This window comes from Thunnus maccoyii, chromosome 1 (assembly GCF_910596095.1).
Source record: "Thunnus maccoyii chromosome 1, fThuMac1.1, whole genome shotgun sequence".
In the NCBI taxonomy this organism is placed as follows: Eukaryota; Metazoa; Chordata; class Actinopteri; order Scombriformes; family Scombridae; genus Thunnus; species Thunnus maccoyii.
The window spans coordinates 37,732,074-37,748,236 of record NC_056533.1 but is presented as its reverse complement, the minus strand read 5'-3'; the positions used below and the strand labels follow the sequence as shown (position 1 = coordinate 37,748,236).

Genomic DNA, 16,163 nt, shown 5'->3' with positions numbered 1-16,163 from the left:
GTCACCAACACCTTGTTGGTGAAAGAGCAAGTGATTAACGACATAATCAGATTAACTCATCCCTCCGCCTGCTGACAGACTGCTGGGCTGAAAGTAGTGCAAAGCTCTTTAGTTTGATGAGAGAGTGTTCGAGTAGATGCCGTAGTGACCTGCAGACTGTCTGAAGCCTGAAACAAACTATCACATCAGGACTTTTTCTTTTTCTTTTATACAGCAATCAGAAGCCATGGGACAAGAAGAAAGTCACACTGAGGAGATGGATTTAGCGCAGATTCAGGATCTGTGCATCATTTTCATGAAGGAGTGTCCCAGTGGTGCCCTGCACTTACACGAATTCAAGAGGATCTTCGGAGTACCGAGCAGCTCTGCAGAGGAGTCCCTCTACATTGAGACAGTATTCCGCTCCTTTGATACAAATCGGGTAAAACAACACACCAATACATCATAATAGATTTAGATTTTTAGTTCTGTTGTATTAAATTCTGCATTATTTGTTTAAAGGATAACACACTTGATTTCCTGGAGTACGTAGCGGCACTTCACTTGATCTTACGGGGAAATCTTGAAGATAGGCTCAAATGGTCTTTCAAGATGTACGACAAGGACGGAAACGGCAAGTTGGACAGACATGAGGTGAAACGGCTCATAAGGGTAAGAAAGACCAGTTCAGACATCAACTGTTTGTTATGAAACTGTCTTTGAATTGATTTTTGCAGTTTATATGTTTTGTGAATTTGAACAGAGTGGCTATATTGGGGTGATGTGTTTAAAAATGAACAGGTTTCATAACACAAATCCTTTTTAAGACAGATTATAGTTCTGCCCCAGTGACAAGGCTTAGGGCCGCAGGGGTCATAGGATCTTACATGAGGAGTCAGTGGACTCTGTGAGGGCTATTCTAGAAGTGAACATCTTTGCTGTACTTTACAGTAAGCCTCTAAATTTAGAGACGTAAAATTAGCCCACTTTCCTCATGATCTGATTTACTGGACATGAATTAGGTAATGGGTTCATGCAAAGGCAAAATATTTTATTCCTCATTCAATTACTGCAGCTATAGAATTACATCATTACTATATCTAAGTATTGTTAATTTATGGGACATATTTGGGATCCTCTAAAGAAATACAAAAATACTGTAGTTGGATTTGTTTTTGTATCGTCTGCTCATTTGTTCCAGAATCTCAATCATTTTATTTAACTATAGAGTGAACACTTGATGATGATATGCTGTTTTTGTGCCCGACAGTCAACGACATGTTCAACTCTATCAGACGTTGACACATTTCATGTTTCTCACACAGATTATTTACAAAATCAAGTTCCAGACGAGTGATGTCGATATGACGCCGTCCGAAATCTGTGACAGAATCTTTGAGTTGGTTGACCAGAATCATGACGGTGAGTAAGAACATGATGTACATTAGAAAATATAAAATATGCACTTTGGCATGTTGTGATTGTATCAATATAGAATTACAATAAAATGCAGTTTTATCTGAATTGATTATGAAAATTTCAATGTTATCTTACATCGAATGTTTGTTTTTTTAAAGTATAATGTCCCTTTATTCCTAGTCTATCATAGTACAGACCTACCTATAGTTATTGTCACTGTAATAGTTCCTCCTGTCTATACTGGTGCTGAATGAGTCCTTTCCCAATACAAGTCCTATGGAGGAGACGGGGGACAAAATCCACCGTCTTTATCAGTCAAACCCAGTTGGTATATTCCAAAGCCACAATCAGAAGTCCGTCTCTGTGTTACTATCCCAAAGATGGTGTTTTGAACTACACAGACTGTAAGATTAATATGTAAATCTCAGGCTGATGGTTAAACTTCAGAATGCATTTTAGCAGGACTGAGGAGTTTGGAAGGAATCACTTCACGGCCAGTATAGAGAGGAGTAATTATTACAGTCACCAACAACTCTTTTAATGCACATATGGTCTGTGAGTACTTTACTAAAGATAAAACAATTTGAACCTATCCGTCAACGGAGACCAAACTATGAGAAAATATTTCTAATTTATGTTACACAAATATGAGTAAAGAGCAGGATAAATCTGGTCAAACACATCTACATTTAAGTAGAAACAATGTTCTGATCATTAGTCATTTATATACCTGCTGGTTTGACTTTCAATATCTGATGAACAATTTGAGCAATTTACCTAAAATCTCTTAGCTAATGCAATAATATTGTGACAGTGAAGTTTTAATTTTTAGTGTAAACCTATTTAATCACAACATAAACCATCCACTTATTTTAACCAGCTTTCTCAGTCGTCACCTTAACCCTTAATAAATTAGCTTTACTTGACTAAAAATCAGTGCTAAAAGTATACAATTTGAATCATGGTGTAGAAATGTAGTTGTAAATTATGTGTGAGCACAATTTATAGTCTGTCTTTCAGATTTTTTACCTTTTTCACGAAAGTTTATAAAAAGTAGATAAAGGTCACCAGAAACTTGAATAAGGTCCTGGATTATTATCTTTAGCAGCGTCTTGTCTGCCTCGCTCCTCATCATCCTCCAGATCATCTCACTTCCTCGGACACACGTCACATATCAGTAGGACTGCTGTGCTGAGACGGTGCTTTGAGCTAAATGCTAACATGCTAATGTTTAGCAGGTATAATGTTTATCATGTTCACCATCTTAGTTCAGTGTGTCAGCATGCAAACATTTTCAAATTAGCACTTAATATACAGCTGAGGCTGATTTAAATGTTATTAGTTTTGCAGATATTTGGTCATAAACCAAAGTATTGGTTGAGTCATTTATGAGTCATTTTTCAAGAAGAAAAGTCCAAATTCTCTGATTCCAGCTTCTCAAATGTGAATATTTTCTGGTTCCTTTAGTCCTCTATGGTGATAAACTGGATATCTTTGGGTTGTGGACAAAACAAGACATTTGAGGACGTCATCCTGGGCTTTGGGAAACAGTGATCAACATTTTTCACTATTTTCTGATGTTTTATGGCCCAGACAACTAATTAATTAATCAAGCAAATAATCAACAGATTAAACAACAGTGAAAATCATTGTTAGTTGCAGGCCTAATGATAATCAAAGTCTATCCAGTAGTTGTTCAGACTCTAAATTGAAAGTGGTGGACCAAACAAACCACATCAGCACAATAAAAGTGCTTAAAGAGCCCATGAAAATGAGCATCACTGTTTTTTTAACACTTGTTAACACTTGTGGCTTTAGATAAAAAGTTTGACACTTTGACTACAGACATACAGTGATGAATGTGGATTAACATGCAGAATGCACTTAAAGTTCAGGTCTACATTATTTTACTCTACTCTTGTTTTACTCGTGATTTGCCTCCTTTTTACATGCAAAGTCATCATCATGATTGTGTTTTTGTGCCCCACAGGTCAGATAACTTTGTCCGAGTTCATGGAGGGAGCTCAGAAGGATGAATGGGTCATGAACCTGCTCAAGCTTGATGTCAACGCCACCAGCTGGGTCATCCAGAACTCTGGGAAATTTCCATGATCTCTCACTTTGTGGGTTCACCGCCCACATGGTTTGTTTTGAGGTTGACAGAGAAGTGCTGTCTTCATTCCTTGAGTTTGAAAGGTTTGTCTGTGTCTCCACCTTGAGCTGCCTGAGATTTGAAGCTGGAGTGCAGAAACTTTTTTCACAGCTTCAGTTCTGCTGTGATTTTGACTGCCGGTCCAAAGGTCAGAGTCTTCGCTGCATGCTGGTGATTTGTTTCAGCATCGAGCTGATGTCTGTATCTGAGGACGCCCGATACTGTCACATGAACTTTGATGTTAAATCCACTGCAGCCAATTATTGTGTATTTACCACATTCATAATCATTGCATGTATTTTTAGTGTAGGAAGGATGGTCATAGTGGATGATGTAAGAAAATAAATACCTCCAAAGTAAATAGTCAACTTACATTATCAACAAAAATCAAATCAATCTTTATTTATGTAATTTAATCATTACATATTACATATACATATACATATTGCAATTAAGTTATTTATTGTTGTATGTTTTAAACATATATGTTTTTTAAAATACTTCTTTTACAGTCATGTCAGTACAGTTATGACAATATACAAATATATTGCTAACCGTCTCTGCAGAGGTCTGGTAAACATATCATCACTGTATATTGTGATAATTTATCGACACAGTTTATAGTTCTGTTTACACAGTTGTGGTGGTCCACAGCATTAGACTCTCCAGTATTAAAGCAGAATTATTTTCATGGCAGCTCATATACAGTTGTACAAGCTAAAAACAAAACATTGACATATTATCACTTTACAAAGTTGTTATGGTGAATGTGGCAAACAGCTTCTTATTTACATGTCCAGAAGACAAAAAGCAACATTAACTTGGAGTCATGTTTGTCTCCACCTGACGGATATAAGTCCAATATTTAAAAAAAAAAAATCCTTTTCAGCTAAATTTTGGTCTCCACCACCTCCTGAGAAAAACATACTGTATACTTTCTTCAGCAGCGAGTCTCTAACTGTACTGAGCAGGTGGTGCACAGACATGAAACAGCTGCCTGCAGCTACAAACTCAACTGACAAGAGCAGTGAGACTGAGCTGTACACTAAAGACGTACAAAATCATAACAATGAGCTAAACATAGAGCTTTCACATCACACATTATAATTTTAACCATATTGATTAGTGTGGCTTTATGTGAGCTGGTGTCACCAAACTATTATCTGATAAAGCCAAATGTTCAACTAAATTGCAACAAATACGTTTTGCTAGAAACGTAACACTGGCTGAATTACATTTTCTCTCAACGTTATGAGAAAATGAATTAACATATTTGGCCAGTTGCTAAAATGTTGATACTGAACATACTGTCAGAGTGAAATGTTAATGACACAAACTGTTTTCTCCAGCCAAATGTCTGATCTTGCAGCACAATATCCGCCAGTAGAAACTACAGCAATATTAAACATCTTATGGTCATGTTTAGACTCTGGCTGCACTTGGTTAACATTAGAGAAAGATCATCTTGGTTTAATACAGAAAAAAAGTCTGCAGTGACTTGAAGCACAACAGGTTTATTAATATTTAAGCCACAATCTTTCACTAACCTTAAAGATCCCCTCAAGACATGTTTTAAGATGTATATATATGTATATATAAATTCAATTATATTATATATATTATATTAATTCAATCCTTAAAATAACATTTACTCCTTCTTTTGTGAATATGCAAATATTGTTAATTTAAAATATTTTCCTGCTGGACACAACGTGTCTCCTACTTCACTGTTCATTCTCAGTGTTTGTGCACTGGAGGCTTCAAGTTTCCACATCACACTTGTGTAAATTGAATATTGGACCAGGATCCTCTTCCAAACTAGTTGTGATGTCACTAAACTTTACACTTTCAGCAGATGAATCTAAAAGCAAACTCTGCACATACATCATTCTGCACAGTGAAGTTCAAACATCCAACTGAAGGAACAAGAAGAAAAACATATTTTTGAGTATTTAGGCGACAAAGTGCTTTTGTTGCCTAAACCCAACCCTACACAGGACTCAGGATGTGAACCCGGGTCTGGAGTCCTGCATCTTGTACCATATGGCAGAAAATTATACAAAATAATGTTTTTTTGCATAAGTCTGAAGAAAACAGAAAAGATTTCAGTTGAAATTGAAGACCCATGCTGTGTCTGTCCCACTATTGTCTGTTTCAGATATGCATTTATTTTGTTATTAAAGCATATTTTTATACATATTTCATGTCGTATTTTCTTTACTGCTTTCAGCGCGTGTCTTCTGTGACTGTGCCACTGGGTGTCGCTCAAGTCAGGAATGTTCAAATCCTATTTGTGGGGCCTTCGACATAATCCTCAGTGGTTTACTTTGATGCCAATCAGTTTGTCTGCAGGAGTTCAGGTCATTGATGTAAAGTGTGTGAGAAAGACGAGACAACATTGTGCACATCACTAATGGTAATGAAAGTGTTACATGAAAAGATAATGTAATTTATTCTGCAAACTGAATTAACTGAACAAATATTGGTGACATCTGTGCCAAGACATCCAAAGGTCCCACAGACATTTAAAAGAATGTGTGTTGAGATGACGGCTTCACTGAATCGCTCTGAACAGGACAGACACCATACAGCAGGCAAATAGTGGACTGTGAGCCAAATGTGGCCTTTTTCATTATCAAAACTTTTATGTTATATATATATTTTATGTTATATATCAAAATTCAATTATCAGTAAATAGCAAATCTACAATTACATCTCTCGCTGGATGGGGCAACAAAGATGAGTCATTTTCATATATGAGTCATTTTTGCCAAATTTGTATCTGTTGGATACAGTCCTAAAATAAACAGTTTCATCTATCAGTTATATTCCTAAATGAATTAATAGAAACTAAAAAACAAAATATTGGAAAAATACCACACCTGTGAAACAGCGACGCCCCCATTTAACAATGATGACACATCTGGCCCATGATTGAACCTAATTGCTGACCCGTGTGTAGGGGTGTGCCCGAATAAAAATACGTTATTCGGCAAAGCACAAATAGTGGGGTTTTTTTATGAATATTTGTTTCATACAAATAGTTTTAAAATTATTTCTTTTTGGGAAGAAAAGAACAAAACTAAAAAAATGTCAAATACCAGCGAGCAGGTCAGTTATAGTCGCTATCTCAGTGTCTCTCCTCTGCTCCACCGTTACGTCTATCAGCAGGTCTCAATGAGGGGAGTCAAATCCACCTGCTACATTACGCACATTTCTTAATTTGGACATCGCTTTAATTTTCATCTTTAATTTTCTAAAATTAAAAGCGTAATAAAAACAAAAACAGTATTTTTAAGCCTCTTTCCACTTTTATTCGAATACAAATAGAAATACAAATAATTTTGCTGCCTCAACAAATACAAATACAAATACAAATACTGGGGCCTCTGCACATCCCTACCCCTGTGGTGTAGTATTGAGGGGATGAGAGGACATGAGTGTGAACAGGGACTGGCAGAGAGAGAGGGATTAAGTGAGAGGTAAATGGATGAAGGAAAGGGGAGGAAGGATTAGAGTGGGTCAAGGAAACTGAGACAAGTAGTACATTAAAAATCCCCTTTAAAAGACTGAATATTTTTGACTGATTGAGCTTCTTCTGATTAGATCGTTTGATATGATTTATGATTGACATATTATCTGACCACAGTGCAAGAGGAAGTATGAGCTGACACAAATATTGTGGACATGCACAATACTAGTGTGCAAACAAATAAAAAGATGAAAAAAGGTCATAGTGAGATTCATTTTGATTGACTCTACACACCATTGTGAGATGAAAGGATAAAATAATAAGGATAATTTTAATTTGTGTGCTTGCTCAGCAAATTTATAACATTTACACTACTTAAATTTGACTTGTCTACACTTTATGAGGGAAAGAGGATCTGTGCCACCTTTTAAAGGCTAAAAATGTCAAATGCGTGACTTGTAGAAGTCTGTCTTTATTTGTTATGAAGGCTTTGACCTCTGATACGATTATGATTGTCACAAAGAGACCACAGCAGTTGGACCCAAAGGCAGGCGGATAGGATCAAAAGCAGAACTATTTATTAAAAAAAGTCAAAAGAAACTGTAACACAGGAACAGGCAAATTGAGCAGACAAAGACTTAACTGAAAGCTGGATTTAAATACTAACTGAACTAACAAGGTAACAAGGAGATGAGGTTCAGGTGGGGAGACAGGAGAACAGACAGGGAACTGATTGGCTGGGAGAAACACAAGGAGCAGGGCGGTGCTGACGAGGCTGATACGGGTCAGGTATCGGGCAGAACAGGGGCACAGGAGGACAAAACACAGACAATCCTCTTTTCTGTATGTCACAACGACATTTAAACTCTTCAATGTACACATGAAACCAACATAAACAACAAAAATCCAAAAGACTGATAATGTCTAATCATTTTAGCAAGTTGGATTATAACAGAACATCCACCTACAGATTCCCTTACAATCTATTCATGTACAGATCAATTAACACAGAGGGCATCTATAGCAATGTTCTGCCACTCAGTCCAGTCTTCACACCACAGGGAGAAAAGTCTGAGGACATCTGGTGGACTGATGGAAAATGATAACTGAAGGACATGGAGCCAGACTGTGACAGGATCATGACAATGACAAGTCGAGAAACACAGAAAATGCAGATCTATAACCTAAACCCTTCAATTGCAATATCATTCACATCTACTTTATGGTCAAACAGGTGCAGAATGGAGCTTTCATGTGTTTTTTAATAAAAGAACGATGATATTATTCTCTATGCAGGTCAGGTTGGATAAACTCAGACGTCCTCAGTGGATCAACAGTTTTTCCAAGACCACGCTCAGGCTGGATTTTGACGTCATCTGTCTTTTAATCTGGCCTTGAGCTGGGTGGTGGCCTTTTGTCTGCTTGGGGGAAATCCACTTTTCTTTGCTGTCAAAGAGCCAACGGATCTGTTACTTTCATGTAAATTCATTTGTTCAAAGCAGTGAGAGTGAATCAGTGTTTTTCTTCAGAACACTGAGGAGTGGACTTCAGATTTTTAGAAACCCAAACATATCGAGGAAAAAAAAGAGCATCTCTTGAAAGGGATTTGGAGAAGATCACTGAAAAGTCAATTGGATTTGTCCAGCAGGTTAACTTGAAATAGCCTACAGAGGCTAGTCTGCTGGGGGACACAGGCCATGGACGCGTGGCGAGTGCACAGTGATGAATGTGCTTGACGACTTCTGTGCAGGTTTTTCATTATTTTATCAGGATTATTTTTTGCCTCCTTGTGTTTAACATTATGGGTCAAGGACAGAGTGACACAGATAAGGAAGTGACTCTTCAAAACATCCAGGAGCTCTACCGTAAGTTTGCTAGTGAATGTCCAAGTGGCAATCTGCACTTACATGAGTTCAAGAAAATCTTTGGAATCAACAGCAACTCCACAGAAGAAGAATCTGCATATATGGACAACGTGTTTCGATCCTTTGATACAAATAAGGTAAGTAACGGTGTCTTGTGACAGTGACTCCCTAGATTTACAATTACATTAAAGTGTGTTATGAACCATTTATTAAATGTTTTTAAACTGCTTATAAATGCTACATAAAGATACTTAAAGTAAAGTGTTATCGTCAGTATTTGGCACAATATGACATCATGTCAGTGGCTGCTGGAAGACAGTATGACTGACTGATCTGTCCGTCCCTCTCCGTAGGATGGTCACATAGACTTCATGGAGTATGTGGCAGCTGTGCACCTCGTTCTTCGTGGAAAACTCGAGGACAAACTGAGATGGTCTTTTAAAGTTTATGACAGAGATGGAAACGGCCGTCTGGATAGACAGGAAGTGAGACACCTTGTCAAAGTAAGTTTTCAGTTATTATTACATCAGTTTCTTCTGCAATTTTTTGAAAGATTGGATTGGACTCTCATTTTTAGAAAATGTTCTGCTCCAACAAGTTTTGTTGAGACACTTTGATCCACCTTCATGTTTTCTGCTCTACTTCTTATGAAGTGTTAAAATCCAAAAACCTCAATATGTTGCAACAAAAACCCTCAGAACAAAATGCAGGAAATGCAGTTTTCCACCGTTCAGCTGCAGATATCTGAACAGCTTCTGACTCCATGATGTTACAGCTTCTGTCCCCAGATTTTGTTGTGTTGCTGTTACTGTATATCATAAGGTTGTTAAAATGTGTTTTAATAAACACTCCACATTTCTCAGTGAGACATTAAACTATCAAATCAACTTTATTTATATAGCACTTTACACACAGTTGATCCAAAGTGTGTCACAGCACACAGGGAGGAAGACAAAAACAAAAGAAGGAAGAAAAAATATAACATAACTCACAACTGTTAACAGAGTTTGATTAAAATATATAAATCCTGATTGGTGCATGGAGTAACATGACATCACATTTTCCCAACAGAGCCCTGCCCACTTCAAACCTGTGAGCATAACGCAGTAAAAAAGAAAGAAAATACAGAAATCTCTCGTGAAATAATCAAAACTGTAATTTTGGCAGAAAATTGTGAATTGCGTTCATGTGGATCTCCATCAATCACAGTAAGAAACTGGTTGAGACAACTGGTTTTCGGGGCCTTTAACAGTTTCTATATCAACACAAACATAATTACTACATTGTAGATATTAACTTTCTGCCTCTGGACAGAAGATACTGAATCAGAAACAGAAACTTATTCACCAAATACATGCATACAGGAAATTTGTTTTGGTGCAGTTGTCAAAAATGTAACTTAAAAATTTCAAAGGGATAATAAAATCTTTACGTGTTAATATATAAATATGCAAAACAAATACATAAAACTGGATTTACAGAGGGAAGTAAGGGTCAAAACATTTATACAGTATTTTGCAAAGATACCACAAATGTTAGCATGTGATATGTTCTCTCAAACATTTGAACTAACCTCAACTTTTTGTCTTTTTTTTCTCCGTCCATTCAGATCATCTCCAAGTTAAAGAGGCATAAAGATCCGAGTGTCACCGAGAATGTTGACGATATCTGCAACAGAATATTTGAACTGGTGGATAAAAATAAAGACAGTAAGTTCTGACTTGATTGTAGAACTACGTGCCCACATTAGTACAGCGTCAACACGAATCCTGCTGCTCAATGTTCTCGTGCTGCTAAAATTGTAATTTGATGAATATAAATTGTTACGATTCACATTTAAATGCAGCTTCTGCAGTTTAAATGTTATAAAATTCATAGTGCGACTGACTTTTCACCTTGTGCATCATTCTGTTCCTCCTCTGAATCTTCTAGGTCAGATTTCTTTGGAGGAATTTATCGAGGGGGCTGAAAAGGACCCCTGGGTGATGGATCAGCTCAAACTGGACATCGAGCCCTGTGGTTGGTTCATTGTACAGCAGGAAAAGAAAACCTGACTTCATGATATGATAAACTGTACATATGGACACTAAGTGATGATGATATAGCCTTGAGCGATTGGTCCTTATCTTGTTTACACACACCAACATCAGAGACATTTTCTTACCAGGTTTGAGGTTCTATGATGATCAAAGCATCATGTTTTTTGATCTGAGCTGTGGGAAATGCCAAAACTGGACTGTCTTGAGATGCATCTTGAATCATCCGTTAAATCATCCGTCTTACTGGGGTCTCTTTTTCGGGGAAGTTCATCTTCAACCAAGTGTGAGGACACAGACACAACTGTTGCATGAAGATCTCTGACTGCAACCTGACCCACCTAAACCACATGAAGACAAGCATTTTCCCATCTGGTATCTCTGTGGATCATCATGTTCACAAGTGATACACTTTCTAAGTGGATGCATGTTTATACCAATCATCTGACATTTCATCACTGACAAGACTCACTCTATTACAACACACACCAAATGTTTATTTTCTGTTGTGTTATATTGGTTTTCTGCAGGTTAATAAGTTTTCCCAACATGTTGGAACTATTTGTTTGTCTTTGTCACCTGTTCGTCTTGCCATTTGCCATTTAAACTGTCTCAGGAACAGTTTGACATTTTGGGGAATATTCTTGTTTGATTTCTTGCTGATAGTTAGTTAACATGGCTCAGTCCAAAAATTCAAAAATGCACTAGTCATTTATTTATAGAGCACGTTTAAAAACAACAAACGTTGACCAAAGTGCTTTACAGAGACCGAGAAATAAAGTCAAATAAAAACACAAGACAAAAGACATAATTTTGAGGATCAAGAGGAAAATTACTAAAGTATAGAATGGAATAAATACATTTGGATAAAATCCCCATAACACAACTGCATTGTACAGAGACTCATTAAGCTATATAAAAATAAATAAAAACAGAGTGTGACCAGTCATGGCTAAAGAAAAGAGATGAGGCTTAAAGGACACTTTCACAATTTATCAAGTGTGTCTTAAAACAACAGTCAGGTGTCCACATGAACAGTGAAAGAGGTTTTCCTCGCTGTAATCATTCCTCCTGTTCATACTGGATATTAAAAGATCCTTCAAATGTGCTTTCAATGGAAGTGATGGAGGCCAAAATCCACAGTGTGTCCACACAGTCATTTAAAAGTCTCTGTGAAGCTTATATTCAGCTTCAGCAGTCTGAGTTAGTCATATCAAGTGGATATCTGACACATTTACAGTCTTTTTAGCATCAAATTCCCTCTTTGTGTTTCCTTGGACAGTGTTTCCCTGTTGAGCTGCAGGTGGAAGCATAGTAACAAAAAGAGGGAATTTGGCACTAAAAAGACTGTAATGTTGAAAGATATCTACTTGATTTGACTCATTTGGACGACTGAAGTTTCATATTAGCTTCATTGGAGGTGGAATGAAGTATGAAGAGTTCAGAGATACAATCTGGTGTCTGACCATGCAAAGCTTTAAATACAAATGGATGATGGATGTTTTTAGCTTTCCCCCTGTCCCAGTCGATATGCTAAGCTAAGCTAACTGGTTATACCTTCTTATTTAATGGACGGATATGAGAGTGGTATCGACCTTCTAATCTAACTCTCTGCAGGAATTTTAAAAAGTGTATCACCCAAAATATCAAACTGTTTCTTTAAAGTTCAAACATTTAAGAGACTAGATCACACAATGGCAGGCTAACTTCCTCCAAAACAGGTTTTAGAAAAAAGCAATGTTAGGTTTTTTTTTGCCTTTTTTTACTCATATACACTGCAACATACTGTATGAACATCAGTGTTTTATAAATTAGCCCACACAGATAAGAAATCTAACTATGATGTTTTGTTTCATCATCAAGGAATTGGGACTAAATGATTACAATAATTTGACAAGTACAATTTGGCCAAAATTTCAATATCTAAAAAATGTATTAATGTTTTTTGGGGGGGTTGTTTCATATGCTTTAAGACATTATGAAACAGACGTTTCTCAAACTTTTATCCAACATGTTTCCAAACTTGAGCCACCACTAGGTTGGCCTATAGTGACATTTCAGCAGGTCACTGTAGAGTCGATACAGAGGTCAGCGCATCCGTATAAATCACAAAGTCACAGTGTTACTGTTGTTCTCTTTTTTATCACTGTGTGCCTGGTTTGAAACCCAGCAAACATTTTTGTTCCTGCAGCTTTTTTATTTTTTTTAACTGCAGTAATAAAGTACACAGATGCAGGAGAGGATGATAACAGGAAGGTGTGTACATGTGAATATGGAAAGTGAGAGAAATTAATTGATCACATATATAAGCTGTTGTTGTAATTTGGTAGCTTTTGTTTTTCTTTCTTTCTATTGTTCCCCTTTTTGTCAACTGTTGTTATATTGTAAATATTGTAAATAAAGCAATATCCTCGACATCATTCTTAAATTGAAAATAAACAAAAGATCATACCAGTGTGTGTTTACTTCATATTCTATTTTATTATTCTGGGACCAATTTTATTTATAAAGCAGTCTGTAGAGTTATGTTATGTGTTCCCTACATCGTCTTGACTATTGCATTTATCACATACAAGACTACATGAAGCACATAACAAGTTGTCATCTCCTCATATTCAAACATGCTTTGTTATTCAGAGTCAACACAACTCTCACCTACTGGGAGCTTTTACTACACTATGGACTTAGCTCGACTTACTATTCTTAGACTTAAGGCTCTTTACCTACCTTTGGCTTTACAGAGACACCAATGCCCCTGACAGAGACACTAATGCCCCTGACCCCCCCCCCCCCACCCCCCCACCCCACCCCCACCCCCTTAACACACACACACACACATATTTGCATGTTTAAATCTTTACATCTTTAACATTACATCTTTTACATTTTTAATGTAGGAAACAGGAAACAACTGGCTTTGGTGTCTTCCTATGTGGTGTGAAAATCAACTTGCAAAGACTTATCGGTGATACATCATGTTTGCTTGTATTGTTGTCAAACTTGCTTTGTTTTGCAGTTGTACATACAGTCATTTTTGAAAAGACTGAATAATATGTTGAGGAGTTATTTTCCACTGCAGGTCATTCAGGCAAAGAGCCTTACTGGCTAAGATTAGTAAAACAAGCTAAATCCATACAGTGAAAGGTTGCAGGTGACTCGAGGGTTGAGGTGACAGCGACTACATGTGCCTGTGCACCACCAGCCACCCCCAAGCTTTATTCAGTCAACCAGCCTAATATTTTTACATTTTTTAATGGGCAAATATTGCTAAGTTCGTTTAAGAGTTTTTAATAAGTAAAATGTTGCAACAATATGTAACAAAATCTAAAAAAATCAACTTTATTTTAGTCCCTGCTGCCCAATACACTTGGACAAATGGTCAACTGCTCTGGGGCCACAGGCCCTGAGGGGCCCCAAAGGCCCCAGGTTCACTGTGTGTTGTTTGAAATTTGTTTGTCAAAATAGTTGGCGATTATTTAATAGTTGGCAACTAATTGATTATTCGACTGGAGTGGTCCGGAAGAGGCTGTCCAGATGAAACGGAAGTGGTAGCAGGTGATTATCTTGGTGTTTGTTTCCTCTCTTCTATTTGACGGGACAACAGGCCTCTTCTGGAGGAAAATCATATGATGAACTAAAAGTGTACTTCACTTCTGCATAGCTCTACTTGTACAGGCATAACCATGACCTTCAGGCACATTATTTAGCGTTGTTAAAGATAATTACACAGATGTATAGATCGGTCTCCTCCCGGAGCTGTCAATGAGTGACCGAACCGCGCATGCGCACGTTCCTCCCAGTTGTCTGTTGACAAACGTGACCAAAGCCTATCTCTGTCCCGTCTGGTCACCAAGTGGAATAAAATGTAATTTCACAGGATTTGTCGACATAGCGAAGTTTCAGGTGGATTCTTCATGAAGTTGTGAATCCGGTAAGCACTCAAAATTGATATTTTACCGGCTGCGAGCTGCTTGACAGCGGAAATATATCAACTGATGTAGTTCAATGCTAGCTAGATTAGCATGTAGCTACATACAGAGCTGACAAGATAAAGTTAGCTAGCTGGATTAACGTTAGCTATAAATGGTATTTGATTAATTAAATAGCTGTTCGACTTGCCGACGCCCACCCCAACCCCTGAGGCCTTCTGCCGGGTAGAAATGTGAAGCCTTTGCGGTTGAAATGATCCATTAGAAATACGGTTAATAAGTTATAGCATTCGGAAATGCAAGCTAGTAATTTAGCTAATGTCAACACCTCAGCTAACTACCTGCGGACAACTTTTAATGACGTTAGACTGTTATCAATGTTGTGTTTTAATTAGAGTTTTTGCCAGCTTAGTCAGCAGTGCATCATGCGCTTTAGGTTTCTTGAAAGCATCGATTATCTTCAGCTGAATGATCAGCTTCAGATCGCCTGCTGTCTGCCGTGTGTTCTCATGTTTCTCTGTCTTTTTAATCTCTCTATCTCAATATTTTTGCAGAGTACAGACGTTGATAATAAAACGATAACAAAGTCACAACTAGGAGACTGTTTGTGCGTCATATTTTGCGGTTTGCATCATATTTTTGCCCATTGCTCAGCAAAAGCAAATACATAGTGTGATTGTGTAGATAAATTGCATAAAACTTGGTAAACACACTAACTGACGAAAGACACCAGATAGCCACAGAGACACTCAGGACAATATAGTGTAGCCTGCTGTGGTATGCGTGAGAGAACCAGTCTGACCTGATTTTCTCCTGCGTCACGTGGGTCGAGCTGAATGAATTTGGCTGATCCAGCTCCCTGGCAGTGTGTTCAATGTTGTACCAGGCCTCAAGTCGTGGCCAGTTTAATCTCCTGCGGAGGTTGCTTACAACGAAAAATCAAGTGACACACCTTTCTGTTTCAAACAAGGTTCTGCCTTTCTGATGATGAAATACAGCAACCAGCAGCTGAGAGGAAAACGCCTTTATGATTATATTTCCGTTTGGCCTTCATCCCAGCAATCACCTGTCTGACTTGGCCTACAACTGGCCTGCTTTGTCAGTTTGCCTAATGAATGAATGAATGAATCAATCAATCAGTCTTCATTTATATAGCACCTCTCATACAGTCGAATGCAATTCAAAGTGCTTTACAAGTGATTAACACACGTACAGGATGGTGAATATGGATTTGCAGACTAATGCACACCAAAATAAGTTAAAAGATGGGTAGTTAAGATCATAAAAGATAAATAATAAAAGTTAATACA

General features: G+C 37.5%; 3 protein-coding genes and 1 long non-coding RNA gene across 8 annotated transcripts in view; 3 read left to right on the top strand and 1 right to left on the bottom strand.

The window, feature by feature from the left end:
- Positions 1-217: 217 nt before the first annotated feature.
- On the top strand, positions 218-3,510 carry LOC121900692 (guanylyl cyclase-activating protein 2-like). The gene is made up of 4 exons (XM_042417186.1): positions 218-421; positions 502-651; positions 1,305-1,401; positions 3,389-3,510. The coding sequence occupies exons 1-4, from the start codon at positions 227-229 to the stop codon at positions 3,508-3,510; spliced, it is 564 nt and encodes a 187-aa protein (XP_042273120.1). The 5' UTR covers positions 218-226.
- A 4,836-nt stretch (positions 3,511-8,346) lies between these two features.
- Positions 8,347-16,115, bottom strand: LOC121896637. Of its 4 annotated transcripts, none has more exons than XR_006096094.1 (5): positions 15,656-16,115; positions 11,053-11,265; positions 10,784-10,902; positions 10,462-10,556; positions 8,347-8,469 (listed from the first exon to the last, which is right to left on the bottom strand). It is a non-coding gene; the product is annotated as an uncharacterized LOC121896637 (long non-coding RNA). The 4 variants fall into 4 exon arrangements; XR_006096086.1 differs by lacking the exon at positions 8,347-8,469 and adding an exon at positions 9,759-9,978 and having other exon boundaries at positions 10,462-10,575; XR_006096066.1 differs by lacking the exon at positions 8,347-8,469 and adding an exon at positions 9,759-9,978.
- Positions 8,521-10,942, top strand: LOC121896524 (guanylyl cyclase-activating protein 2-like). The gene is made up of 4 exons (XM_042410483.1): positions 8,521-9,025; positions 9,242-9,391; positions 10,498-10,597; positions 10,821-10,942. The coding sequence occupies exons 1-4, from the start codon at positions 8,750-8,752 to the stop codon at positions 10,940-10,942; spliced, it is 648 nt and encodes a 215-aa protein (XP_042266417.1). The 5' UTR covers positions 8,521-8,749.
- LOC121896404 (golgin subfamily B member 1-like) overlaps positions 14,716-16,163 on the top strand; it is a 40,333-nt gene continuing 38,885 nt past the window's right edge. For both annotated transcript variants that reach the window (XM_042410396.1, XM_042410319.1), the window contains exon 1: positions 14,716-14,855. The gene's annotated coding sequence lies outside the window, so the exon portion shown is untranslated. The remainder of the gene's footprint in view (positions 14,856-16,163) is intronic.